This window comes from Podarcis filfolensis (assembly GCF_964270895.1).
Source record: "Podarcis filfolensis genome assembly, chromosome: 14".
NCBI classification, from domain to species: Eukaryota; Metazoa; Chordata; class Lepidosauria; order Squamata; family Lacertidae; genus Podarcis; species Podarcis filfolensis.
Window position 1 is genome coordinate 336,952 of NC_139616.1, and position 26,339 is coordinate 363,290.

The 26,339-nt window shown below is 45.7% G+C and overlaps 2 protein-coding genes across 11 annotated transcripts in view; one reads left to right on the forward strand and one right to left on the reverse strand.

Annotated features, from left to right (window-relative positions):
* SNX33 (sorting nexin 33) overlaps window positions 1-7,811 on the reverse strand; it is a 36,940-nt gene extending 29,129 nt beyond the window's left edge. For all 5 annotated transcript variants that reach the window (XM_083586607.1, XM_083586606.1, XM_083586608.1 and 2 more), the window contains exons 1-2: window positions 7,730-7,811; window positions 2,053-5,595 (exon numbers count right to left, since the gene is read on the reverse strand). In XM_083586607.1, the coding sequence (XP_083442733.1) occupies window positions 2,053-3,481 (1,429 nt within the window). In that variant the 5' untranslated portion in view covers window positions 3,482-5,595; window positions 7,730-7,811. The remainder of the gene's footprint in view (window positions 1-2,052; window positions 5,596-7,729) is intronic.
* A 1,876-nt stretch (window positions 7,812-9,687) lies between these two features.
* Window positions 9,688-26,339, forward strand: part of SNUPN (snurportin 1) — a 40,050-nt gene continuing 23,398 nt past the window's right edge. For 2 of the 6 annotated variants that reach the window (XM_083586904.1, XM_083586905.1), the window contains exons 1-3: window positions 9,701-9,896; window positions 11,783-11,945; window positions 21,941-22,090. In XM_083586904.1, coding sequence (XP_083443030.1) covers window positions 9,880-9,896; window positions 11,783-11,945; window positions 21,941-22,090 — 330 coding nt within the window. In that variant the 5' untranslated portion in view covers window positions 9,701-9,879. Of the gene's footprint in view, window positions 9,897-11,782; window positions 11,946-12,034; window positions 12,095-20,838; window positions 20,899-21,936; window positions 22,091-26,339 lie in introns of those variants that run through there. The other 4 variants (XM_083586901.1, XM_083586900.1, XM_083586902.1 and 1 more) reach the window with 4 other exon arrangements.

Sequence of the window (26,339 nt, forward strand, 5' to 3'; positions counted from 1 at the left end):
TCCTTGAAAGCCTTTGCCACGAATAATTCTAAGGGCTGAATAATTCTAGGAGCTGAAGGATGCCTCCTTCAGCAACTCCTGCAGCGAAGATGGTGCCCAACATCTTGCTCTGCTTTCCTTTGGACCACATCAGTGAGACTGGGGGTGGGGTGGTCTTGTTGTTTGGGCAGCCCAGGACCTCCAGGCACACTGCCCAAACTTGTGCCTGGGAAGGTCACTTTGACACTGCTAACACAGCGATTTAACTTCACCCCAAGAGGTAAACTCCATCATCAATGTAGTCAACTACACTGAGTCAGCTTTACTCAGAGCAGACCCACTGAAGTAGTGAGCCGGTGGTTGTGTAGTGGTCAGTGTCCGACAAGTGTCATCAGCCCAATGCATCCTCTGCACCCTTCCTTCCTCTTCCTTGTCACAGGGTTTCTTCCCGCTTAGCCTCCCAGTCCTGCTCTGCAAAGCTGCCCTGTCTTTTGAGACTGCATGAGGGTGTTAACCCCAGCCAAGCTAGCAATGTCCCTTTCCTTCACAGAAACCAGACTGCAGCATGAGCAGCTGCAAGGCTTCCAACCATGGCATGCTGTCAAACCAACTTAGGCAATCAGTTGCAGAGGCCCCACAGCAACAAACCAACACAGAGCAGATTTACCGAGGCAGGTGGTGCAAAAAACCTGACTTAAGGCTACCTACACACAAGAAAGAGCTTGTGAGAAAAAAGCACTGGATTCATTGGGACTTGCTTCCAAGCAGACACGCCTAGTGTAAGTGTGATAAAAGGAAGTGTCCCTTGTGAAAATGGTCCCCCTTCCTCAAGGGAATGAGTCCAAAAAATACCCACAATCCTTTGCTTATGCTTCCTGCCTCTCACTTATTGTCTGGCCTTAGGGAAGCAATAAATGCCATGGCACTGTAACTCCCAAATGGCTTCTACACTTAGAAGTGGGATCAGTTCCAACAGTTAAATCCCAAAGGAGCCAGGGCCCATTTCCTATGGAAAGGCTTCTAATATTTTTCAGGCAGAAATAATTCTTTTTAAAAAAGAAAAGAAAGAAGTCTGGTTGTGAAATACTGATGGGTTCAGGAATTGTCTCCGGGGGAAGCTAGTAAGTTCAAATTCTAATTTACCGGGGGGGGGGGATCTTATGTAGGAAACTTATGCCCCGCTGGATGTTGCTAGACTCCAGCTGCCACCCCCCTCCAGTTGGCTGATGCTGAGTGGAGTTGTGAGACCTGCAATGTCTGGGAGGCCACAGGAAGCCCAGCCTGGTGCAGAGTTAAGTGGAATAAATATGTCACCCTTGTTATTGGACCAACACCCTGAGACTCCATGCTTACTCCAAGGGATGCAGAGGATGCTGAACTCTAACTCACATCAGGCCCAGTCAACATGGCCAGTGGTCAAGGGAGGGCAGCTGGAGCCCAGGATCATTTGGAGATGTCCATGTTCCTCCCTGTCTCTGCTCTGCCATCGATATGGATTGGCAAACCTGCTTGCTCACCACGGAGAGTAGATTGTATGGTTCTGTTTTGCATTATTGAGGGTTTTTTCATTGTTTCTATCATCTATTGGATGTTTTTATCTTTTGCACACCATTTTCAAGGAATCAGCAACAAGCATTTTAAAATAAAATAACAATAAGTGAAAGAATTACATGTTCCTTCCTCATTGGGTTCCGATTCTTTCCTAAGAACAGCCTTCTCCAACCTGGTGCCCTCCCAGATGTTTATGCTTATAGTTCCCATCAGCCCCATTAAGAGGAGCTGTAGTCCCAAGCGTCTGGAGAGGGGGCAGGTTGTAGATCGTAAGCCCCTCGGGACCTGACTTCCTCCACTCTGCAAAGCACCATGCGAGCCAATGGTCCTGTAGCAGCAACACACAATAATGTTTCACACACTCTGAGATGCTACAAGGAGGCACCACTACAGACGGCCTCTCACTCGGTTGTTGAACGCAACACCCGAGCCACACCGGTTGCCTCCTCCTCCCCAGCAGTGTTTTGCCCCTAAGGTGCACTTGGCAGCACCCTCCTGGATGGCTGCGCGCTCTGCACTTACCTTTCTGAAGATGGATGATGTCTGGGAAGTTGGAGAGGAGCCCCTGGTACAAGGAAAGCGTGTCCAGCATGAGGAACAGGTCGTTCTTGGGCTGCTCAGCAAACATCTCCCCCACGGCCTCGTAGGTCTTGCCCGTGTGCGAGAGGGCACCGTTGAGCGCACTGAAGCTGTAGGGAGGGTCCATCTGGAAGGACTGGCTCACAGCCTGAAAGGCGTTGCCCAGCTTCTGGAACTCTTTGCGGAAGCCGCCCAGGTGCTTCCGCACCAGCTCAGAAGCCACATTGGTCAGCTGCAGCACACTGTCGTCCATCTTCTTGCTGAAGGCCTTGAACGTGTCCACTCTGTCCTCCACGTCCTGCAAATCCTGGTGCTCTGTCGGGATCTGGAGGGTCAGCAGGAAGCTGGCGCCCACCATCTCATCCTTCTCTGCCCGGCGCTTCCCCAGCTTCCACTGCTTGTCATCGCCACAGGTGAGGAAGTGCTGGAAGCCCTCGTACTGCGACAGTGTTGGGTGGCTGGTCATGTGGTCCATCCACAAGATCAGCCGCCGCTTGCGTTTCTCAATGAAGTCCTCCTCAAAGCGCCCCGTGGCCTGCTTCTCGGGCAGGTGGGGCACAGAGACGACGGTGAACTTGTGCAGCAGCCGGTTGTACAGCCAGTCAAAGTGTTTGTACCGCCGGTAGACTGGCGAGTTGGTGCTGCTGGGCGTCAGCCGGTAGGAGATGTAGCTCTTGATGCCTTTGAACTTGGTCTGTTTGGTGGGATCCTCCACGGAGCAGACCAGAGGGTGCGGACTGGGCCTCCACTGGGGCCCACTGGGGCCCATGTCAATATAGTAGGTCTCTGAGATCTTAGACATCATGGGGACGTCGCCCAAGATGAAGGCCTCCACCCCAGACCGGACAAAGCAAGAGAAGCGGTTGAGGTTCCTCCCCACCACGCTGCCCCTCTTGGAAGACCCAATGCTGTCCTGCCTCTCCAAGGAAGGCTTGGGCCGGTAGCCCATATTGTACGGCCCAGGGTAAGACAGGTGCGGGGACGGGTGCCCGTTGGTGCCAGGCCTGCTCCTGGGCTCCTCCACCACAGTGCTGCCGTCATCCCACTCATCCCAGTCATCGTCATCGTCATCTTCGAAGCTGCCCTGGTGGGAGACACTGGTGTTGGACGGGGTCCCATAGCAGGAGGAGCCATTTCCAGGGGACCTGGCCGGGCTGCTGGAATAGTCTGAGTAAGTCGAGGCTGTCCTGGAGCGAAGGATCTCCACGTAGGACGCGGGAAAGAGGCCTGTCTCGCCACGGCTATTGGTCCCCTGCAACCACCCGTCCAACGAGTTCTCACTGAAGATGACCAGCTCTTCGTTCTCCTCGATGCTGATCTCCTCCTTGTTTTCGCTGCGGAAGCTGTAGAGAGCTCTGGCTTTCATTGCCATGGCTGCTCACTGTGGCACAACCCGCTGCTGACACAAAAAGGTCTCCTCACCACAAGCACTGGAGTTGTTCCTTGAATACTTAAGTCCCTACTTAAGCACAGCACTTGCCATGTGCCTTAAAATCTGAAACACTTTTGCGAAATCAAAGGGGTTTCATAGACTTTCCCGGAAAAGACACAAAACAATTTGTCTCTTTCTTCAGAATCAGTCCTGAGGTTTATCAGGTCCAACAAGTCGGCAGGCCCTGGTCAAGGGTGACCCGCTCAGGGCAAAGGAAACAGCATTGTCAACCCCTGCCCCCCTTTCAGGTTATACAGGACTTGGTCAGATCCATGAATAATTTAGAAAACTGTCAGTCCTGTGTTGATTTTATCTTGCAAACAAGTTATTCTTGAACCAAACCTGAGGTATCCATAAAAGTTAGCAGTCTCCCATTAGGTGAGTGATATCCAAGATAGGGCTTTGGTAAGGAAAGTTTCTCTTTCAAAATGTATGTATATTTTTAAAATTAAATAATTTTGCTCAATTTCATCTGAAAGTAAATCCAGCGTAATACACGATCATGGTGCTGGGAAAAAAACGCCTTCAAGAAGAATTAAAAAAGAACAACTGAAAAAACCCTACTGTTGTTATTACAGATTGAAAATGTTTTGCAAGCCTTTTGGGTCTGATTCGAAATCCACAACCCTCCAGAGGGGTGGGGGGGGGGATTAAAAGCCGCAAGTCCATCCAAAACTGAATGGGTCACGCCTTTAGTCCTCAGAATAACACAAACATGCACAGCCCCTCCTATTTCAACGGAGCAAGCAGAGAGTTCAAGAGGACTTGTTGATGTCTTTTGCCAGGAGGGAAGAAAATGAAATAGAAACCAGAAGAAGTAGTTTGCTGCTTTGCAGGCCTTGGGAGGGCGAAAAGGCAGGAGGATTCCACGCAGCAACGTGACTTTCTTGCCCCCCCCCAGCTCTCCAAATAGATCTCCTCGCTTCCAGGGATTCCGCTGCGCCAGCTGAGCGTTAAATCCCTTCAAGGCCGCAGGTGCCTTTTGCTCTGGAGTCCTTCAGAGCGGATCCCGCCAGCCTCGTCCGAGGGGTCTCCTGTTTCTTGCGCGGAGAGAAAGGGGCGCTGCGAAAGAGCGGAGCAGGAAAGTCCTTCGCGCGAGGCGGTCGCCGCTTCCCGGCGCCCGCGGAGTCCAAGTGTCAAGGGCAGCCTCCGGGCGGGCGGGCGGGCGGGCGAGCGCGGGTTCTGTCCCGCCGCGCAAGGGGAGGCCGAGCGCCGAAAGTTTCCGCGGAGTTGCTGCGACGGAGCCCGGCTGGTTGCGCCGAGAGCAGGATCCGGGCCAACGGGAGCCACTTCCGCCGGGAACGAGGCCGGGGCCGCGGGGAGGCGGAGCAGCCCTCGCCCGGCCCCCGGCGGCCCTCGTCCGCGAGGCTGCCTCAAGCCCCGAAGGTCCCCGGGGCCCCGACCCTCCGCCGCCTCCGCCCTCTCGTCGGGGGCGCAGCGCTGCTCTCGCGCCCGGTCGCGCTCCTTTACGCGCGCCAGGAGCCGGGCAGCCTCGGAAGTTTGGGGCGCCGGCTGGCCGCCGCGAACACGCGCGCACGCTCCCGCCCAGCCGCGACCCAGAGCCGCCCCGGCAGGCAGCGAGGACCGCGGCTGCCCTCTGCAGCCCGCTGCCGGAGCCGCGCCCGCTCTCCCGGGGAAGCTCGGCAGGCTCCTCCAAGTCCACGTCAAGCGGACTTCAAGAAAAACGAAAACACAACCTCTTGTTTGTCTTCTGCTGCTACAACTCCCAATTCCGCAGCCAGCTGAGAGCTGAGAGTTGTATTTCGCAAGCTGTGCTCTACAGACCACCGGGGGCCTGTCAGCTTTGTTCAGGTGACCCACGGCTATCTTTAAGAAAAAAGTGGTCCTCCCGCACCCTCACTGACCACGGACGTAGCTGGTATGGAGACTCCAGCTTTTCAGTTTTGCTTTTAAGTTATTCCAGCCAATTAACACAGACTTTGCTTAGGAATTACATGGGATGGGAACATTTAATTGAAAGCAGTCATTTAAATTGGGCTCCCTGTGGTTTTCTATGCACAGGGAATGAGTGAAATATGGAGGGGCACGCATGTCTTTCATTTGCTTAGATAGATAGATAGATTTATTTATTACGGCCATTGGCCCATATTGAAAACAATACATCATAATTTATCCATAAACGATACAATTTAAACAGTTCCAAATTAAAACACCCATATAAAACCAATTTTACTTCAGTTAAGTAAACACTATACACAATAAGCTCCCTCTATGTAAACCGCAATTCAAATCCATCAGATTTTGGGGGGTATGCGTCTTAGTTCTGGCACTTATTGATGGTACTTAAGTTTAGCTATGCTGTCAGAGTCATACAGTGATCCATTTCTCCTCTTTTGAAATAAAACATTAATCAGGTATCTAGCGACTGCAAGGGATCTACTTGTATCTTCGTCGTTTAATAAGTATATTATTTGGGCTTCCTGAGGTCTGTCAGCAATTCTTGATAAATATGGGGCCAGAAACTTGGACCGTGAAGCCGAATATAATGGACAACAGAAGATTATATGATATAACGATTCTATAGATCCACTTTTACAGTCACAGAGATCTGTCCTTTGGAGAGTCTGTTACCCAACACGTTTGATGGGAAAACATTGAATCTGGCCTTTATAAAGGCATACCTGTGCGTCACCACAGATAAGGTAGTTAAATAAGATGGAAGTTTCGTTGGTGGTGTTAAGCCAAGGTTTATCGGCGAACAGGTGCCACCACCTGTCGCAATATTAAATTGTAAATCCATCTCCTCTAATTTGTGAGTTATAATTCTCTTGGCAGAAATTAAATCCAATTTTAATAGTTCAGATGGAGATAGTCCTAGGGACACAAGTTTCCCATGTAATATTTTTGCCCAGGGGCTAGGGAAGTCATCTCTCCAGAGACACTGTATCAAGTGGAGATTTGGAAGTTTATGCCATAGTGCCAACCAGTAACAGAGGATGCATTTCCATAATGTGGTTTCTAGAGATGTAGCATTTAGTTCCAGTCGTATAGCAGTACTGCTTACACACCTGGGTAATTTTAGCAACCTTCTTAGAAGCTGGTTTTGGATTACCTCCAAATGGGTTAGATTAACAAAGGGCCCCCATATTGGGATTGCATATGCTATTGTTGCAATCACCTTTGCCTTGAAAACTTTTAACACTGATGGAATATGGAAAGCCCCATCTGAAAAGAAAAAACGCAGTAGCGCAAAGGAAAGGGCTTTAGCTCTGTTTAATACATATGCAAGATGGACCTTCCAGCCCATGTTGTGTTGGAGAAGGACTCCCAAGTACTGAAATTTAAAGACTTGGTCAATAGCTTTTCCGTCTATTCTCCAATTATAGGTTTTTCGACTCTTGGTGAAAATTAGGACTTTGGACTTAACATGGTTAATTGTAAGAAAAGTTGATTTGCAGTAAACATCGAAAATTTTTAATGCCCTCCTAAGGCCGACTCTTGAGAAAGATAGGATCACTGCGTCGTCTGCGTAGAGTAGAAGGGGGCAACGATATTGGGCAATACGGGGGGCGTGGATCGTTTCTTGAGAATCTATCAGAGGCACCCTCATATCACTTATAAATAGATTAAAAAGGGTCGGAGCAAGGATACATCCTTGACGAACACCTCTATTGATAGTTACTGAATTTGAGAGGTCGCCGGCCGGAGTGATTCTCACCCTGGCGGCCGATCCGTCGTGCAATTTAGTTATTAGCCACAAAAGTCTTTTGTCTATTCCCCATCGGGCCAATTTTCCCCAAAGTAATCCTCTGGGGATGCTGTCAAAAGCGGCCTTTAAATCAATAAAGGCCGCACAAAGTTGGCCTCTATTTGGGGAGGAATATTTCCGGGCAAGGTGGTATAAAACTAAGACATGATCAACCGCTGACTGATTCGGTCTAAAACCAGCCTGTTCAGGCCCAATCAGGTTGTTCTCTTCGGCCCACTTAGTAAGCTTAGTTAACAAGAACCGTGCATATATTTTCCCAATTAATGACAATAAACTGATATTCCTGTAATTTCCCGGATCATCTGTCGAGCCCTTTTTATGAATTGGAACAATAATCGCATCCTTCCATATTCTTGGTACCTTCCCACTGTTGTTTACGGCATCAAAAGTAGCGGCCAGGATTTTTGCCCACCAGTCTGCATGAAGTTTTATAGCTTCCGCCGGGACTAGGTCAGGACCTTTCATTTGCTTGTGCACCTGCAGTCCAAACACTGAATGATTGCATCCATGAAAGGCAGACCCCTGGAGAAAATCCTGCACTTATTTTGAAGTTCCACTGAATACTGTGTTAAGATTGTAGCTGTACAGCCTGATCCAGTTTGTTAGTGGTACTCACTGCCCTGTTGTGCTTACGTCTAGGTAACCATGTTACCTAGAACAATACTTCTATCCTATACGGATTTCAGGCTCACTTGGATAGAAGTATTGTTTATTTAAGTGGAACTTGCTTCCAAGGAAATGCATTTTAGGGATTCAGGTCAGACTGGCTTGGTGCATGCTAATCCTATATGCAAAGAAAGAACTGATGCGCCAAGGGTGGCTCCTTGTGTAGACAAAATGGCACCCCTCCCACATAAGAAGGAGGCATCAGCAAGCTGGGGGGGGCAGACTCCAAGGTCTACAAAACAAAAAACACCCTACCAGAGTAATCCAATGTACGTCTTCTCATAAGGAAGTCCTACTGTGTTCAGTGTGGCTTGCTCCCAAATTAGTGTGCAGGTCAGAGAACGGGTTGCAGTCTAAGGAAAGGGCATGAGGGGATAAAAAAACCAACCCCATGAGGAATGAGCATGCTCAGTGGGCATGGACTTCTTACTGAATAATGGGAGGGCCCCAAAGAAGACTGGTGGGGTGGAATGAAGCACCCTGGAAAGGGGCATAGCTGGCACCCTGAGCAAGAGCACTCTGCGCTGCAACATTGTGCTGCAGGTTTTATCCCACCCTGTAATGCTGATGAAGAGCTGATGCTCTTCCTGCTGCCCCTTTCCCCTTATGGCAGTTGTGGGTATCTGAACAAGTGTGCATGCACACAAAAGCCCATACCAATAACAAACTTAGTTGGTCTCTAAGGTGCTACTGGAAGGAATTTTTGTTTGTTTGTTTTGACTACGGCAGACCAACACGGCTAAGCAATTGTGGGAGGTAGTCTAGGCCATGAGAGAGAGAATGACGGGCCCAGCCAAGCTCTCTGACAGAATGGGGATTTAAACCCAAACCTCCCAGGTGAGGGGTTAAATCCAAAGAGAGTCCTACTCAGAGTAGACCCAATGAAATTAATGGGTGTGCAGATTAATTTCAATGAGTCTGCTGTGAGGGGCAATAACTTGATACTCACCTCCATCCATTGCAGTCTGTTGCAGCAAATATGATTATCAGAATTGATTTGCAGCTGGTTGTTCCAACTCTCATTTATAGCTATTTTAGATTGCAATCCCATCAGGAAAGACTGCTGCCCCCAGGGACTTTATCAAGGGCCATATGCATGGATAGTGCAGTATAAATGACGCAATAAAAATAATAAGGTCCACAATGCCAGTCAGGAATGTCACATGTGGATGCCTGCAAAAGCACATTTCATATTAGCTCTGCTTCTGGTGGAGCAACTGCCAGGCAGTGCCATCCTATGCATGTTCAACCAGAGGTCCGTCTGTGCCCCATGGGGCTTATTCCCAAATGAATGGTGCATGGCCTTGCAGCCAGGATACCATTGCACTCTAACCATTATGCCACACATCTAGTAGTCGCTGATAGCCTCCATGAATTAGTCTAATCCTCTATGAAATCCATCCAAGTTGGTGGCCACGGCTGCCTCTTGTGGAAGGGAGTTCCACAGTTTAACTATGTGCTTTGTGAAGAAGGACTTCTATTTATCCGTCCTGAATCTTCCCCCATTCAGCCTCAATGGATGTCCACAGGTTCTAGAAAGGGGGGAATCTTTTCTTTAGACGCTTTCTCTGTGCCGTACACAATTTTATAAGCTGGCTGTCTCCTTGGGGCAGGCGCTCTCTTCATTTCCGCCTTTTCCAAAGCGCTTTTGGAAATACGACCTTAAGCAAGCGGCCGAGGGGCGGGGCGGAGAAAGCGCATGCGTCCCCCCGAGGCGGGGAGAGGCGGGCTGGGGGAGGGGCTTTTCCTGGCCCCGCCCTTCCGCCTCGCCGAGCGGCGAACTCCGGGGAAGAAGCCGGTTGGCCGAGGCGAGACGGAGGCCGCGGGCGCGTGACGGTCGGCCGCTCGCTCCGCGCCCTGAACTCTGCCGGTTCGAGTCCCGCCGGGAGGCAGCGAGGCGCGCCTGGTCAGGGCGCCTGGGAGACCCCGCCTCCCGCCTTGGATGGTCCAGCGGGGAAGGTGAGCTCCGGCGGGAGACTGGGCGGCTTGGCGGGCGGGGGGCGGCGGAGGCGCAGCCTGGGGGCGGGGATATCGGGCGGCCGAGAAGCATCAGCGCCGCCCCCGCCCAGCCGCGGAGCCCCGGCCGGGAGACGGACCAGGCTTCCTCAGAGGGGTGCGATGCTGCGCGACTGGGAAGCCCCCCCAGGGCGTGTCATCACAGTCGGAAGGGGTTAACTTCGGATCTGGGGCTTATTTCCTACATACAGTGGTACCTCGGGTTAAGAACTTAATTTGTTCTGGAGGTCCGTTCTTAACCTGAAACTGTTCTTAACCTGAAGCATCACTTTAGCTAATGGGGCCTCCTGCTGCCGCCGCGCCGCTGCTGCACGATTTCTGTTCTCATCCTGAAGCAAAGTTCTTAACCCGAGGTATTACTTCTGGGTTAGCGGAGTCTGTAACCTGAAGCGTATGTAACCTGAAGCGTATGTAACCCAAGGTACCACTGTATAGAGAGAGAGAGAATAAAGATGGTGATGCAATGCCGGGCGCTCCCTACCTACATGTAGGTCTACCCACCCGCCACTGCCCAGGAAACTCCAGGAGCCCCCAAAGAGGCCGGTGTTTCAGTAGGGAGTGTAATTCCTGAGTTTGCCATCACCCCCAACATCATGTGAAGCCAAAGTCCCGCTTTGGTCCCCTGCCTTTATTCAGCTTGGAGCCCAAGTGTGGACAGGCCCCGTTTCCTGTCTTAGGAGCCCCGCCAAATGGTACCTTGAGAGGTGGGCAAGCCTATGCCAAAAAACCAGGCAAAGTTTCAGCCGCCGTCTGGACTCCATATGGTGCCTTGCGTCCAAATGTTGATAGAGACCACCAAGTCTCATGCAAGTTCAGCAGCGGTATCTCGAGAGGCAGATGAACCTATGCCAAAAAAAGGACGAAGTCATGCCAGGCCATGTTTTGGTCTCCCATCTTGATTCAAAATGGCACCTGGCATCCAAATGTGGGTGAAGAGGCTGCCCCAACTTGGGAATCCTCATGCTGAGTTTGGTGATGACAAGAGAGACAAGCTAGTTAGCAGAGACGCAGAGACAAGCTAGTTAGCAGATTTCAGTCCGTTAAAGACAAGACTTTCAGCACCTGATGTAGCAGACAGATTCATCGCCGTATAAACGTTTATGGACTAAAAGGCCATTGGAGCAATGAGAGTGTATCTAATTTTGGTCCAATAGGCTGCTTTCTTCACACGCACCTTTGACCTCCATCCTGAGAAACAAGTGGCATCATCAGAGTTCAAGGACATGTTTCAGCCAGGCAAAAACTCTGGGGCCAGTAAGGGGCATGGCCTGGAGAGAGTGACAAGGGCCAGACAGAGTTCTGAATGGCACATTGGCCCCTAGGTATGAGACATTCCTGGCTCAGAGCAGTCTTCCTCTCAATTTAAGAGCTGTGAGCTTCATCTTTGGCCTTTGGGCTTCCTGGAGGTATCCTGGGTAGCCACTGTAGGAATCGTAGAATCGTATACAGTGGTACCTTGGGTTACAAACACCTCGGGTTACAGACTCCACTAACCCGGAAGTAGTACCTCGGGTTAAGAACATTGCTTCAGGATGAGAAAAGAAATCGCGCGGTGGCAGCAGGAGGCCGCATTAGCTAAAGTGGTACCTCAGGTTAAGAACGGTTTCAGGTTAAGAACGGACCTCCAGAATGAATTAAGTTCTTAACCAGAAGTACCACTGTAGTTGGAAAGGACCCCAAGCATCATCTAGACCACTCCCACAGGATGCAGGACTAGATGGACCTTTGGTTGTGTTTGCATTGGCTTGACCTACTCTGAGCTGAACCAAATTAATTCTGCTGTACCTAAATGTCTTGGTCTGGCTTTCTTTACGCTGTCTCGCCTACAGAAACAATGGAGGAGCTGAGCCAAGCTCTCGCTTTCAGCTTTGCTGTCTCCCAGGACCTCAACAGCACAGCAGCACCACACCCCCGGCTGGCACAGTACAAATCCAAGTACAGCTCCTTGGAGCAGGCAGAGAGGCGACGGCAGCTCCTTGCATTTCAGAAAACGTAAGGGGCATCTCTAAATGGCTATATTTCCATGTTGTTGCGGGTATTATTTATTTATTAAATTTCTATCCTGCCTTTCCTCCAAGGAGCCCACTGTGGCACACATGGTGATTCTTCTTCCCATTTTATTCTCACAACAACCCTGGCACGTAGGTGAGGCTGAGAGACAGAGACTGGTGAGCTTCATGAATGAGTGGGGCTGGAATCCTGGGCTCTCAGGTCCAATACTAACCAAGCAATGTAAACCAAACCATCAATATAACATGGGAATGCAAATTCCACATTCAAAACGAAAGAATGCTAATCATAGTCATTCCACATAATTAGGCAACTATAAATCTCCCAAAGCGGCATAAAAAGGAGCCATGGAAGCAAATTATATATGAAACATTGGATTGTATCCAACTAAGTTCTCCTTGGAGTAGACCCATTGAAATTCATAGAATCATAGAATCATAGAGTTGGAAGAGACCACAAGGGCCATCGAGTCCAACCCCCTGCCAAGCAGGAAACACCATCAGAGCACTCCTGACATATGGTTGTCAAGCCTCTGCTTAAAGACCTCCAAAGAAGGAGACTCCACCACACTCCTTGGCAGCAAATTCCACTGTCGAACAGCTCTTACTGTCAGGAAGTTCTTCCTAATGTTTAGGTGGAATCTTCTTTCTTGTAGTTTGGATCCATTGCTCCGTGTCCGCTTCTCTGGAGCAGCAGAAAACAACCTTTCTCCCTCCTCTATGTGACATCCTTTTATATATTTGAACATGGCTATCATATCACCCCTTAACCTCCTCTTCTCCAGGCTAAACATGCCCAGCTCCCTTAGCCGTTCCTCATAAGGCATCGTTTCCAGGCCTTTGACCATTTTGGTTGCCCTCCTCTGGACACGTTCCAGTTTGTCAATGTCCTTCTTGAACTGTGGTGCCCAGAACTGGACACAGTACTCCAGGTGAGGTCTGACCAGAGCAGAATACAGTGGCACTATTACTTCCCTTGATCTAGATGCTATACTCCTATTGATGCAGCCCAGAATGGCATTGGCTTTTTTAGCTACCGCGTCACACTGTTGGCTCATGTCAAGTTTGTGGTCAACCAAGACTCCTAGATCCTTTTCACATGTAGTGCTCTCAAGCCAGGTGTCACCCATCTTGTATTTGTGCCTCTCATTTTTTTTGCCCAAGTGCAATACTTTACATTTCTCCCTGTTAAAATTCATCTTGTTTGTTTTGGCCCAGTTCTCTAATCTGTTAAGGTCGTTTTGAAGTGTGATCCTGTCCTCTGGGGTGTTAGCCACCCCTCCCAGTTTGGTGTCATCTGCAAATTTGATCAGGATGCCCTTGAGTCCATCATCCAAGTCGTTGATAAAGATGTTGAATAAGACCGGGCCCAAGACAGAACCCTGTGGCACCCCACTAGTCACTCTTCTCCAGGATGAAGAGGAACCATTGATGAGCACCCTTTGGGTTCGGTCAGTCAGCCAGTTACAAATCCACTGAGTGGTAGCATAGTCAAGACCGCATTTTACCAGCTTCTTTACAAGAATATCATGGGGCACCTTGTCAAATGCCTTGCTGAAATCAAGGTAGGCGTTCCCTTCATCTACCAGGCTTGTAATTCTGTCAAAAAACGAGATCAGGTTAGTCTGACATGACTTATTTTTCAGAAATCCATGCTGCCTATTGGTGATCACAGCATTCCTTTCTAGGTGCTCACAGACTGTTTGCTTAATGCTTAATGATCTGCTCCAGAATCTTCCCTGGTATTGATGTCAGACTGACTGGGCGGTAATTATTTGGGTCCTCTCTTTTCCCCTTTTTGAAAATAGGGACAACATTTGCCCTCCTCCAGTCTGCCGGGACTTCGCCTGTTCTCCAGGAATTCTCAAAGATGACTGCCAGTGGTTCTGAGATCACATCTGCCAGTTCTTTTAATACTCTTGGATGCAGTTCATCTGGCCCTGGAGACTTGAATACATCTAGACTAGCCAAGTATTCTTGTACTATCTCCTTAGTTATTCTGGGCTGTGTTTCATCTGCTGAATCATTTGCTCCAAATTCTTCAGGTCGGGCATTGTTTTGTTTATCGGAGAAGACTGAGGCAAAGAAGGCATTGAGGAGTTCGGCCCTTTCTGTGTCCCCTGTTTGCATTTCACCATCTTCTCCTCTGAGTGACCCCACTGTTTCTTTGTTCTTCCTTTTGCTACGAACATACCCATAAAAGCCTTTTTTGTTGCTTTTAACCTCTCTAGCAAGCCTGAGTTCATTCTGTGCTTTAGCTTTTCTGACTTTGTGTCTACACGTGCTGGCTATTTGTTTGAATTCCTCTTTGGTGGTTTCCCCCCTTTTCCATTTTTTGTACACATCCTTTTTTAATCTTAACTCAGTTAAAAGTTCTTTAGATAGCCACCCTGGCTTCTTTAGGCACCTTCCATGTTTCCGTCTCATTGGTATTGCCTGAAGTTGTGCTTTTACTATCTCCCTCTTAACAAACTCCCAGCCATCATGAACTCCCTTTCCTTTTAGTATTACTGTCCATGGGATCTCACCAAGCACTTCCCTAAGTTTTATGAAGTCGGCTTTCTTAAAGTCGAGAAATTGAGTCCTAGTATGCTTGGCTGCTCCTTTCCGCTGTATAGTAAACTTCAGAAGAGCATGATCACTCGCGCCTAATGATCCTTCCACTTCTACCCCACTAACCAGGTCATCAACATTGGTTAGGACCAGATCTAAAATGGCTGTTCCTCTTGTTGCTTCTCCCACTTTCTGGACAATGAAGTTGTCTGCAAGGCCAGTGAGGAATCTGTTTGACCTTATGCTCTTGGCTGAGTTTGACATCCAACAAATATCCGGGTAATTGAAGTCCCCCATTACTACTATCTCCCTTCCTTTTGCATGCTTGGCCATCTGTTCCAGGAAGGCATCATCTATGTCCTCCGTTTGGCTTGGGGATCTATAGTAAACTCCCACAATGAGGTCACTGTTATTCTTCTCTCCCTTAATTTTGACCCAAATGCTCTCACTTTGGCTTTGAGGTTCTAAATCTTGGATCTCTTCACAGGTATACACATCCCTGACATATAACGCCACTCCTCCTCCTTTCTTGTCTGGTCTGTTTCTCTGAAATAGATTGTATCCCTCCATTATTACATTCCAATCGTGGGACTTATCCCACCAGGTTTCAGTGATTCCTATTATGTCATATTTAGTTTGCTGTACCAAGAGCTCAAGCTCATCTTGTTTATTTCCCATACTTTGCGCATTAGTGTACAGACATTGAAGTCCATTAATCATTCCCCCGTGTCTCTTATTTAAGGATTTTTTCCTCCCACCACTAGGTCTGCGTGCTGTTTGCTCCATTCGGTCTATGACATTTGGATGATCATCTTCATCAATTGATAGACTCCTACCTTCAGGAGCACTGTCTCCCTCCCAACACATTAGTCAGTTTAAAGCCCTCCTGATGAGGTTTCTGAGATTTTTTGCAAAAACATTCCTCCCAACCGTTGTGAGGTGCAGCCCATCGCTTGCCAGAAGTCCATCTTCAAGAAACTGCATTCCGTGATCTAAGAATCCAAACCGTTCCTGTTTACACCATTTGCGAAGCCAGTTGTTCACTTCCACTATTTTTCCCTCTCTCCCTGGGCCACGTCGTTCAACTGGGAGGACAGATGAGATGACAATTTGTGCATTTAATTGCTTCAGTTTCCTGCCCAGAGCCTCGTAATCTCTTTTGATCTTCTGGAGGCTATTGCTTGCAGTGTCATTGGTTCCCACATGAACCAAGAGGAAGGGGTATTTGTCAGTGGGTTTTATGATTCCTTGCAGTCGTTCAGTTACATCTTGGATCTTAGCCCCGGGGAGACAGCACACTTCCCGAGACATCTTGTCAGGCCCACAGATCACTGCTTCTGTTCCCCTCAGTAGGGAATCCCCTATCACCACTACACGCCTCCTCTTAGGTCTGGTCGGGGTTCTTCCGTGAGCTGTCCGTTCCAAGGTCGCCTGCACATTCCCTGAGGACTGCCTTTGCTGCTCGTCTTCATATACCTGATCGACTGTAATGAGGGAGAGATCCTCAAATGGAGTCTGCTCTTCGTCTTCCATGCTAGGAGAAAGGACCTCAAAGCGATTGCGTATTTCTAAACAATCAGAGCGAATCCTGGGCCTCCTACTTCTTTGAGTCACGTTTCTCCATATATCTGGCTCCTGTGTTGGTGAACTAGCCTCCTTCTCAGGGGAGTCCCCTGTCTCCTCCTTGGTGGAGACGGTGTGCTCTGTTGCTTCCAAGAAGAGCTCCAGCTCTCTAATTCTTTGGAGCGTAGCTACACGTTCCTCCAGTTGCTGGACTTTGTCTTTTAAGAGGGCAATCAACATGCAATTGCTGCAGGTAAAGCTGCCTGCAACCTTTGGCAAGATGGCAAACATTGCGCAGGAAACACAGGCGACTGCAGCTGTTCCCTCACCCTCCATCTTGAGAAGGTGTCGTTGGGGGTGACTACAGCGGTCCTCCATCATAAAAAGCGTGAAGACAGGACAAATAAATCCCCCCAAATAAACCTATATCTCCCCCAACAAACGTTTGAGACTAGCTCCCCTAAATCTAAAAGATGGATCAAACTGCGCGCGCCGCTAGGCGCGCGCCGCTGCCCTACAAGCTCTGACAAGCTCCTCCCACAGCTAATCACCTACCTCAACAGAAGCCCTGCCCCCTCTGACCTTTGCACAGAGAAAGCAGCTAATCAGCCACAAGAAACTCACACAAGAAAACCCTTTTTGTTCCTTCTTCAGCAGCTGCCCTACAAGCTCTGACAAGCTCCTCCCACAGCTAATCACCTACCTCAACAGAAGCCCTGCCCCCTCTGACCTTTGCACAGAGAAAGCAGCTAATCAGCCACAAGAAACTCACACAAGAAAACCCTTTTTGTTCCTTCTTCAGCAGCTGCCCTACAAGCTCTGACAAGCTCCTCCCACAGCTAATCACCTACCTCAACAGAAGCCCTGCCCCCTCTGACCTTTGCACAGAGAAAGCAGCTAATCAGCCACAAGAAACTCACACAAGAAAACCCTTTTTGTTCCTTCTTCAGCAGCTGCCCTACAAGCTCTGACAAGCTCCTCCCACAGCTAATCACCTACCTCAACAGAAGCCCTGCCCCCTCTGACCTTTGCACAGAGAAAGCAGCTAATCAGCCACAAGAAACTCACACAAGAAAACCCTTTTTGTTCCTTCTTCAGCAGCTGCCCTACAAGCCCTCTGACCTTTGCACAGAGAAAGCAGCTAATCAGCCACAAGAAACTCACACAATTAATGGACCTAAATGAATGATGTTCATTCGTTTCAATGGATTGGCTCTGAGCTCACACTGACTACATCTCATTGTGTTCTTGTTACTCTGTACAACAACCTTGTAAAGCAGGCAAGTACCGTTACTGCCATATTGAAGACAGGGGGTGGGGAATTTAAGAAGCAGACACATTTGCCACTCAGTTACCTGCCACACTCACCTGTCGCTCAGGAAAGATAATAGTTAATATATTTTAAAAATATATATAATTGTCTGCAGGCAACATGTCAGCTGCTGTCTCTTAAATTCTTAAATGCTTATCAATTCTTAAATGCTTATCATGAGCCAACAGTGTGACGCGGTAGCTAAAAAAGCCAATGCAATTCTGGGCTGCATCAATAGGAGTATAGCATCTAGATCAAGGGAAGTAATAGTGCCACTGTATTCGGCTCTGGTCAGACCTCACCTGGAGTACTGTGTCCAGTTCTGGGCACCACAGTTCAAGAAGGACACTGACAAACTGGAACGTGTCCAGAGGAGGGCAACCAAAATGGTCAAAGGCCTGGAAACGATGCCTTATGAGGAACGGCTAAGGGAGCTGGGCATGTTTAGCCTGGAGAAGAGGAGGTTAAGGGGTGATATGATAGCCATGTTCAAATATATAAAAGGATGTCACATAGAGGAGGGAGAAAGGTTGTTTTCTGCTGCTCCAGAGAAGCAGACACGGAGCAATAGATCCAAACTACAAGAAAGAAGATTCCACCTAAACATTAGGAAGAACTTCCTGACAGTAAGAGCTGTTCGACAGTGGAATTTGCTGCCAAGGAGTGTGGTGGAGTCTCCTTCTTTGGAGGTCTTTAAGCAGAGGCTTGACAACCATATGTCAGGAGTGCTCTGATGGTGTTTCCTGCTTGGCAGGGGGTTGGACTCGATAGCCCTTGTGGTCTCTTCCAACTCTATGATTCTATGATTTCTGGCCTTTAGCTGTTGTATCTGAAATGTAAGATGATGTAGTTCTCTTCTATCCTCTTCTCATATTTTTGACTAACATTTTAGTTTTTTCTTTCTTAAGTTTAAAGCCTGCAACTAGCCCAAATTCCGTAATCTTCTCTATCACTATTGGCACACTTTCTTTTGGGTTCTCCATGGTTATAGTCAGGTGACTGGTGAAGGCTTTTACTTTGAAGGTCTTGTTTCCAACAACTATACTCTTTATTATACCCCTTATTTTCTTTTCTTTTCTAATGTTCGTATTCAGAATTTCCAACACCAATATAAATAACAATGTGAATAAAGGACACCCCTAGCTTGTACCTCTCTTTATATTACATTTTTCTGTTAGATTGTTATTTATAACTAGTTTAGCTCTTTGTTGCAAGTATATTGCGTTTATACCTTTATAAAAAAATTCTCCCACTCCTATCATTTCTAATGTTTTTTTCACAAACCTCCAGGAGACGTTGTCAAATGCCTTCTCTGCATCAATAAATAACAGTGCCACCTGTTTTTCGATTGTGACTTCCAGATACTCTAGAGCAGGGACGTCCAGCTCCCAAGAGACTGCGATCTACTCCCGGGGGGGGGGGGACTGGCAGTGATCTACCCGGGGGGGGGGGGAGTTCAGAGTTGTTGAACTTTTTTTAGGGGGGCAGGTCAAAGTTGTTGCCCCTTTTTTAAACAGTAAGTGTGCAGAATTAAAATAAATCGCTCACCAACAACACATTCGCTAACAGACAAACACAGCGACGCAGGGAAAGGGGGAGGGGCGGAGACATGATTCTAAACAACGCAATAAGGATCCCACGGTTGACCACGATCATCCTGTGGTCAACCAGTTGGATACCCCAGCTCTAGAGTATCTATTACATATCTCATATTATTTTTCATATGGCTTCCTGGGAGAAATCCTGCTTGGTTCTCATGAATATAGTCTTTCAGTATACGTTTCAATTTACTTGCTATTATATCTGTGAATATTTTATAGTCATTTTTAAGGAGAGATATAGGTCGGTAATTCTTAACTGATGTTCCCTTAGGGATTAAGGTTATATAGGCCTCCTCCCATGATTCTGGTAGCTTCCCCATACAGTGGTACCTCGGGTTACATACGCTTCAGGTTACATTCTCTTGGGGCCTCCTGCTGCCACTGTGCGATTTCTGTTCTCATCCTGAAGCAAAGTTCTTAACCCGAGGTAATATTTCTGGGTTAGCGGAGTCTGTAACCTGAAGCATATGTAACCCGAGGTACCACTGTACTGATTTATTAGACTTAAAAAGGTAAAGGGCCCCCTGACCGTTAGGTCCAGTCACGACGACTTGGGTTGCGGCGCTCATCTCACTTCATTGGCCGTGGGAGCTGGCGTACAGCTTCCGGGTCATGTGGCCGGCATGACTAAGCCGCTTCTGGTGAACCAGAGCAGCGCACAGAAACGCCGTTTACCTTCCCACTGAAGCGGTACCTTTTTATCTACTTGCACTTTGACGTGCTTTCGAACTGCTAGGTTGGCAGGACCTGGGACCAAGCAATGGGAGCTTACCCTGTCGCAGGGATTCGAACTGCTGACCTTCTGATCGGCAAGCCCAAGAGGCTTAGTGGTTTAACTCACAGCACCACCCGCGTCCCAACTTATTAGACAGAGGGTTTTAACAGCTGTTTGGCTGGCATGCTTACTTATGCTACGATAAGGCGAGAGTTCACAGAGATTTTACGACTCATGTAATAAAAAGATCTCTATATGCAGTCTGGACAAAAAAGGGTATCCTGGAACAAAAGAAACCCTGGTGGTTGTTGCCGATGGGAGCCATGACAGTAAAGAAAATTAACAAGATGGTTGAATGGGTTACGTATAAAGAAATTATCTGTGAAGAAGGCAACCAACTAAGACTCAAAAATTTTGAAGAAATAAGAAGTAAAGTCAACAATTGGTTACAATACCACCAAATACGTGACTTATTTAAACAAGATAAAAAAGGGCTTTAGTAAAGAACCTTCAGGATTCAAAAGTGACTTGATGATGACTTGTGAAGTGATAAGGGAAAATTTAATAAAGATGTTTTACAGATGGTATTTAACACCAACCAAAATATGTAAAATACATAAAACAAAATCAAATCTGTGTTGGAGGTGTAACAAAGCAGAGGGGACATTCATACATACATGTGATAAAATCAAAGGCTTCTGGGATATAGTGTACGAAGAGTTAAAGAAAATGTTTAAACAAAACTGTTAAGAAAACAGAAGCTTTTTTATTGGGGATACTAGACATAGATATTGCCAGAGAAAATAAGAAAATATTCCTTTATGCCATGGGAGTGGCGAGAACACTAATTGCCAAAAAATTGGAAAAAAGAAATAATCCCGACATAAAAATAAAGGCAAGACAGATTATTATATTATATTAAATTGGCCAGATTGACAGAGGCAATTGGGGTCAAACCAAACAAAATTTCCAAAAAGAATGGGTAAAACAAAGAGAATATTTTTAATAGCAGTGCCCTCAAATTAATACTTGGACTTATTTTGATTGATTTCTGCAAAATAATTTATGGTACTTAAGTTAAAAACAAAGAAAAAGGAGTAATAATGAACTAAAAAAGAGACGGTTTACCAAAAACGATAAAAGAACCATGTTGAGGATTAAATCAAATGGAAGAAAAGAACTGAAATATGGTGTGTGTGTGTGTGTGTGTGTGTGACTATTTGTTTTGTATAAGTTTTCATGTTATGTTTTATTTGTACTTTTTTGTTTTGTTTTATGTCTTGTTGTTTGTTTCTCTCTTGATTCTGTATTATTTTTATGTTCAGTTTGACAAGTGTGTGTATACGTGTTGTAAATAAACTGAATAAAATTTAAAAGATAATAGATAGATAGATAGATAGATAGATGACAGACAGATACATAGATAGATAGATATAGATGATATATAATGACAACAAAACACTGTCCAAAATGTATAAAATTTTATTAGAATGGTCAGTGAAGTATGAGGAGGTAAAATCAGCCATGGTAAAGTGGGAAAGAGATCTAGGTCATAATATACAACTCTCAGAATGGCAAAAATTGTGGAGGGAAGATCTTAAATTCACAGCATGGAATAAAATTGGTCAGCTCAGATTGAAACCAACAGACCATAGCAAGACATCAAAATCAGTGTTAATTAGGATTGCAAAAAAAAATTAAAAAAATTTCAAGATTTTGAAAGAAGAAAAAAACTGATCAACTTTTCTGTCTGAATTTTCACTTTTTGAAATACGGCAACCCTATGTTAATGAAAAGTTCAGATGAGACAGAAAGTGTCAGCCTGACAGGCAGACTTATGAAGGCAGGATGCTACCATACAAAAGCTGCACGGTGGATTTAGTATAATGGTTTTAACTATGGAATTGATCGCTTTAGGGCTATTGCATTTCTTCCTTAATTTATTGTTCTATGACATTTTCCTTACTATCTCTGCTTTGGAATGGTGGTTTGTTCTAATACAGTAGTTGCATTGTTTACTGATTTTGTTTTGTTTTGTCTTTTACCCTTGTTTTATTGGATTTTTTTATTTTAGTATATATATTTTGAATAAAATATTACTGTTTTGTTTGTATGTCACCCCGAAAGCTATTGTTACTGGGCAGCAGGAAAAGGATATAAAGAATTTTCTTTCCTATCTAAGTTGGTGGGAAATTTCAAATCTTTCCTTCTTTTTCTTTCTCCTGACAAGTAAGCGATTGGATTATGTCAACCATGCTAGGAGGCTGGCAGAGGATGATTGGACAGGCACCGAGGAGGAGGAGGAGAAGGAGGGGGCAGGTGCAGACAGTGCAGACATGGAGATGGAAGTCGGGACGAAGCTACCAAAACGCTACGCCAACCAGGTGAGGGGGACTGGTAGCAGAGAGGAAAACTGAGCAAGGGGAAAACTGGGCTCCAAATAGAAGCCAGCCCTTGTTGCTTTTGTGTATATGAGGTATCATTCTGATTATTTCCCTCCTGGGACATAATTTTCCCCAGAGCCTTATTTGTTAGCAAAATGTGAATTCAAGTTTCTGGGTCTTTAGAGTGGAGGCAGGAGGCTGTAGACTTGTGGTTCTGAGAGCAGAACCTAATGGTTGATCTACCTGAGGAAGCGGGTCAGAATTAAAAAGATGAGGTACAAATACTTCCCCCAATCTAATCTGACAAACTGGGAACTTAATAAAAAATTATCTCTGTTCAAACAATTATAAATTAATTCCCCCCCAAAAGGCTGAGTTATATATATTGAGAGAGAGAGAGGAGCTAAGCCAAAAGTGTCTCTGAAAAGCACTTTTCTTATCCCTGATTTGCTTCCTGTGTTTCTTATTTATAAATTCCTTGATAATGTTTGGAGAGTGATTTGTCTTGACTTTTCTGGCATATTTGCAACTGATGGAGACTTTTTACAATCCCAATCAAACCAATTAGTTTGGTGTTGGAATGAACTAGATTTGTACCTCTCTTGGACAATGCATGGTTTCAGTTCCTCTATTATTTGCTGATACGGTCCTAATTAATATGTTAGGTGCATTCATATAGTCAGCATAGACTTTCACACTATATTTTAAATCCAGGTTGTGAACAATTTTTCCTTTCTTTAGGGAAGGAAATATTTTCATGTCATTTGCCATTGGTTTTTAATGCTATTCTATATTGTGTTGTAAGCTCTCCAGGAAATGTTTATTGATGAATGACTATAAATCCAGCACCATTTAATGTGTTTGTGACCAAGCAGAGGTGGAATATACTGGAATATACTGTTAATATACTTCCAGTTACAGATAGGTAGCCATGTTGGTCTGCCATAGTCAAAACAAAAAAATTTTTTTCCTTCCAGTAGCACCTTAAAGACTGAAGAAGTGTGCATGCACACGAAAGCTCATACCAAGAACTAACTTAGTTGGTCTTTAAGGTGCTACAGTGTATCTGAAAAAGTGTGCATGCACACGAAAGCTCATACCAAGAACTAACTTAGTTGGTCTTTAAGGTGCTACTGGAAGGAAAAAAATTTTTTTGTTTTGTTAATATACTGTTATATTGCTCCTTGTATATAACTACCATAGGGTTTTAAATAGGATTTTTGGACAATTTTCTTTTTGAATTGCTGGAAAGAAATTTGCTAAGTATTGATTGTTAGGGATAAATTGTGCTCTGTTGGCTCTAGGTGCCCTGAAAATCAGACAAAAAATTCTAGTATATTGGGGTCACATGTGCTAGACTATAACTTTCTCAATCTGGTATTTTAGAATCATAGAATCATAGAGTTGGAAGAGACCACAAGGGCCATCAAGTCCAACCCCCTGCCAAGCAGGAAACACCATCAGAGCACTCCTGACATATGGTTGTCAAGCCTCTGCTTAAAGACCTCCAAAGAAGGAGACTCCACCACACTCCTTGGCAGCAAATTCCACTGTCGAACAGCTCTTACTGTCAGGAAGTTCTTCCTAATGTTTAGGTGGAATCTTCTTTCTTGTAGTTTGGATCCATTGCTCCGTGTCTGCTTCTCTGGAGCAGCAGAAAACAACCTTTCTCCCTCCTCTATGTGACATCCTTTTATATATTTGAACATGGCTATCATATCACCCCTTAACCTCCTCTTCTCCAGGCTAAACATGCCCAGCTCCCTTAGCCGTTCCTCATAAGGCATCGTTTCCAGGCCTTTGACCATTTTGGTTGCCCTCCTCTGGACACGTTCCAGTTTGTCAGTGTCCTTCTTGAACTGTGGTGTCCAGAACTGGACACAGTACTCCAGGTGAGGTCTGACCAGAGCAGAATACAGTGGCACTATTACTTCCCTTGATCTAGATGCTATACTCCTATTGATGCAGCCCAGAATTGCATTGGCTTTTTTAGCTGCCGCGTCACACTGTTGGCTCATGTCAAGTTTGTGGTCAACCAAGACTCCTAGATCCTTTTCACATGTAGTGCTCTCAAGCCAGGTGTCACCCATCTTGTATTTTGTAGTGATCAAGCTTTTTTTAGCAAATAAGTTTGTCTGACTGATTATAAATCTAAGAAATAATAACCACCATTAAGAGAATGGGTTGTTGTTGTTTTTTTGTATAGTTGGTACAATATTAATAGATTTTGGGTTATATCGAATCCTAAGAATACTTGGAGGAAATCCATTGAAATTAATGGACATGACTAACTTGAGTACATTCATGTCAGTGGATCTCCTCTGAGTAGAACTTGGTTGACTACAACCTTATTTGATTTTTCTCCTTTGTGGCTTTGAGTACAAGCAATGGAATTATGGTCATCTGGGAGCATTATAGAAAGAGAAAGTGGAACCGCAGAGGGCCACAGATTCAGGCTATGTACACACCATACATTTAAAACCCTGGGAACTGTAGTTTGCCTTTCACAGAACTCCTAGGACCTTTAGCAAACTACATTTCCCTTTGTTCTTTTTGGAGTTAAGGGGGATGTTCTTTAAATGTATGGTGTTTATACAGCTTGAAAGTTGTAACTGAAACTGAGATCCAGTTGAGATTTCTGCATTGCAAGGGTTGGACTAGATGACCCTGAGGACCCTTTCAACTCTACAGTTTTATGCTTAATTAAAGAGTTTACTCATGTACAATGGTCAACCTAGGAAAAGTGGGGAAATAAATATAAACAATAAACTACTTGAGGGATGACCCTTATGTGATATTAATGTGACTATTTCTCATTTATTGATTTTATTTCATTTATGAGTCTCCTAATAAAAAATAGTCTCCAGATGACTTACAAAAATGCAGGGTTGTTTGCTTTTTTAAAACTAAAATGAAAATCAAACCCTGCATTTTAAATTATCCTAATCATTACTGTGAGTTCTGAAGTAATTTAGCAAGAAAGAACCACAAAAAGGGAATGATATAATACTCAGTGTAATAAATAGGAAAGGAATTTTTAAAAAGCCATATGAAAATGATAGCAAAAGCCCACAAACCACGAGGACAAAGCTAGTCTCCCCCTACGGATGGTTCCATCCTCAAATCCCTCTAGCCCTGCGACATAAGAGTTCCTGGGATGCTGAAGTTTCATGGCAACTTTGAAGCAACAAAGCATTTTAAATTTGAAGAGTCCTTCATAGTTGCCAGTGCAGGGCTTACTCAGTGAGCCCTTGGGGTGAAGGCGAAAGGGAAGCCTTGGTTGGCTTGAGGGCTGTTGAGGGCCTTCAACTTATTTTGTTTGCTTAGTTTTCTAGGGACAAATGCAGCCAGGGTTCTTTAAGTTTTCTACCCTAATTCCACTGGTTTGGGAAGCACCTTCTGTTTCAACGCTGTCCATAAGCAGGTGCCAGCTTGTTATGGCTTTCTCTGCAAAAGGAGGCCTTTCTTATCAGCCTTTGCTGAGCGATAAGCTTTCTCTTTCTCCCTTCTTGCCAGCCAGCCAAGGAAGTGGCTTAGAGCAGCCCTCCTCAAACTCAGCCCTCCAGATGTTATTGGCCTACAACTCCCATGATCCCTAGGTAGCAGAACCAGTGGTCTGGGATGATGGGAATTGTAGTCTCTGGTGGGCTGAGTTTGAGGAATCCTGGCTTAGAGCTACAGCAGTAGGCAGGAATTGTCATTTTAGGGAGAGAAACTTAATTTTTGCACATTTCTTCAGTGAGGGATCTTAAAAATATGTTTTTGGGTGTGAGTTCACACTTGCAATTATTTTTGTGATTGGAAAACATTTAGCTTAGTAAGTCTACCTTTGATTAAGAAGCATATAAACAGCTTTCAGAAAATGAAAGACTTTTACTTTTACCTTCTGAAAAGTGATTAATAATAACAACAATAATAATGAATAATAAAACTTCAAGCACTTGGCAATCGTTTTTTTGTTTTCTATGCAATTTTACACATATTTTACTTATCAAGCAGTCAATCTTATCAATCAATCAATCAATGAATCTTATCAATCAGTTTTACCAAAGTATCTTTAGAATTCCTGAGCCACATTGCAACTTTTTAGCACCCCTCATTCTTGGAATTTGAAACTTCAACACTCCTGACCACAGCAGCTTCCTCCATCTCAAACCCCAAGAGGTGCCTAGAGCTCTGCGGTTTGCTTCATTGTGGCAGCTCTGGGGTTTGCTGCATCTAGTGGCTCTTTGGGCCAGGATTAATAAAA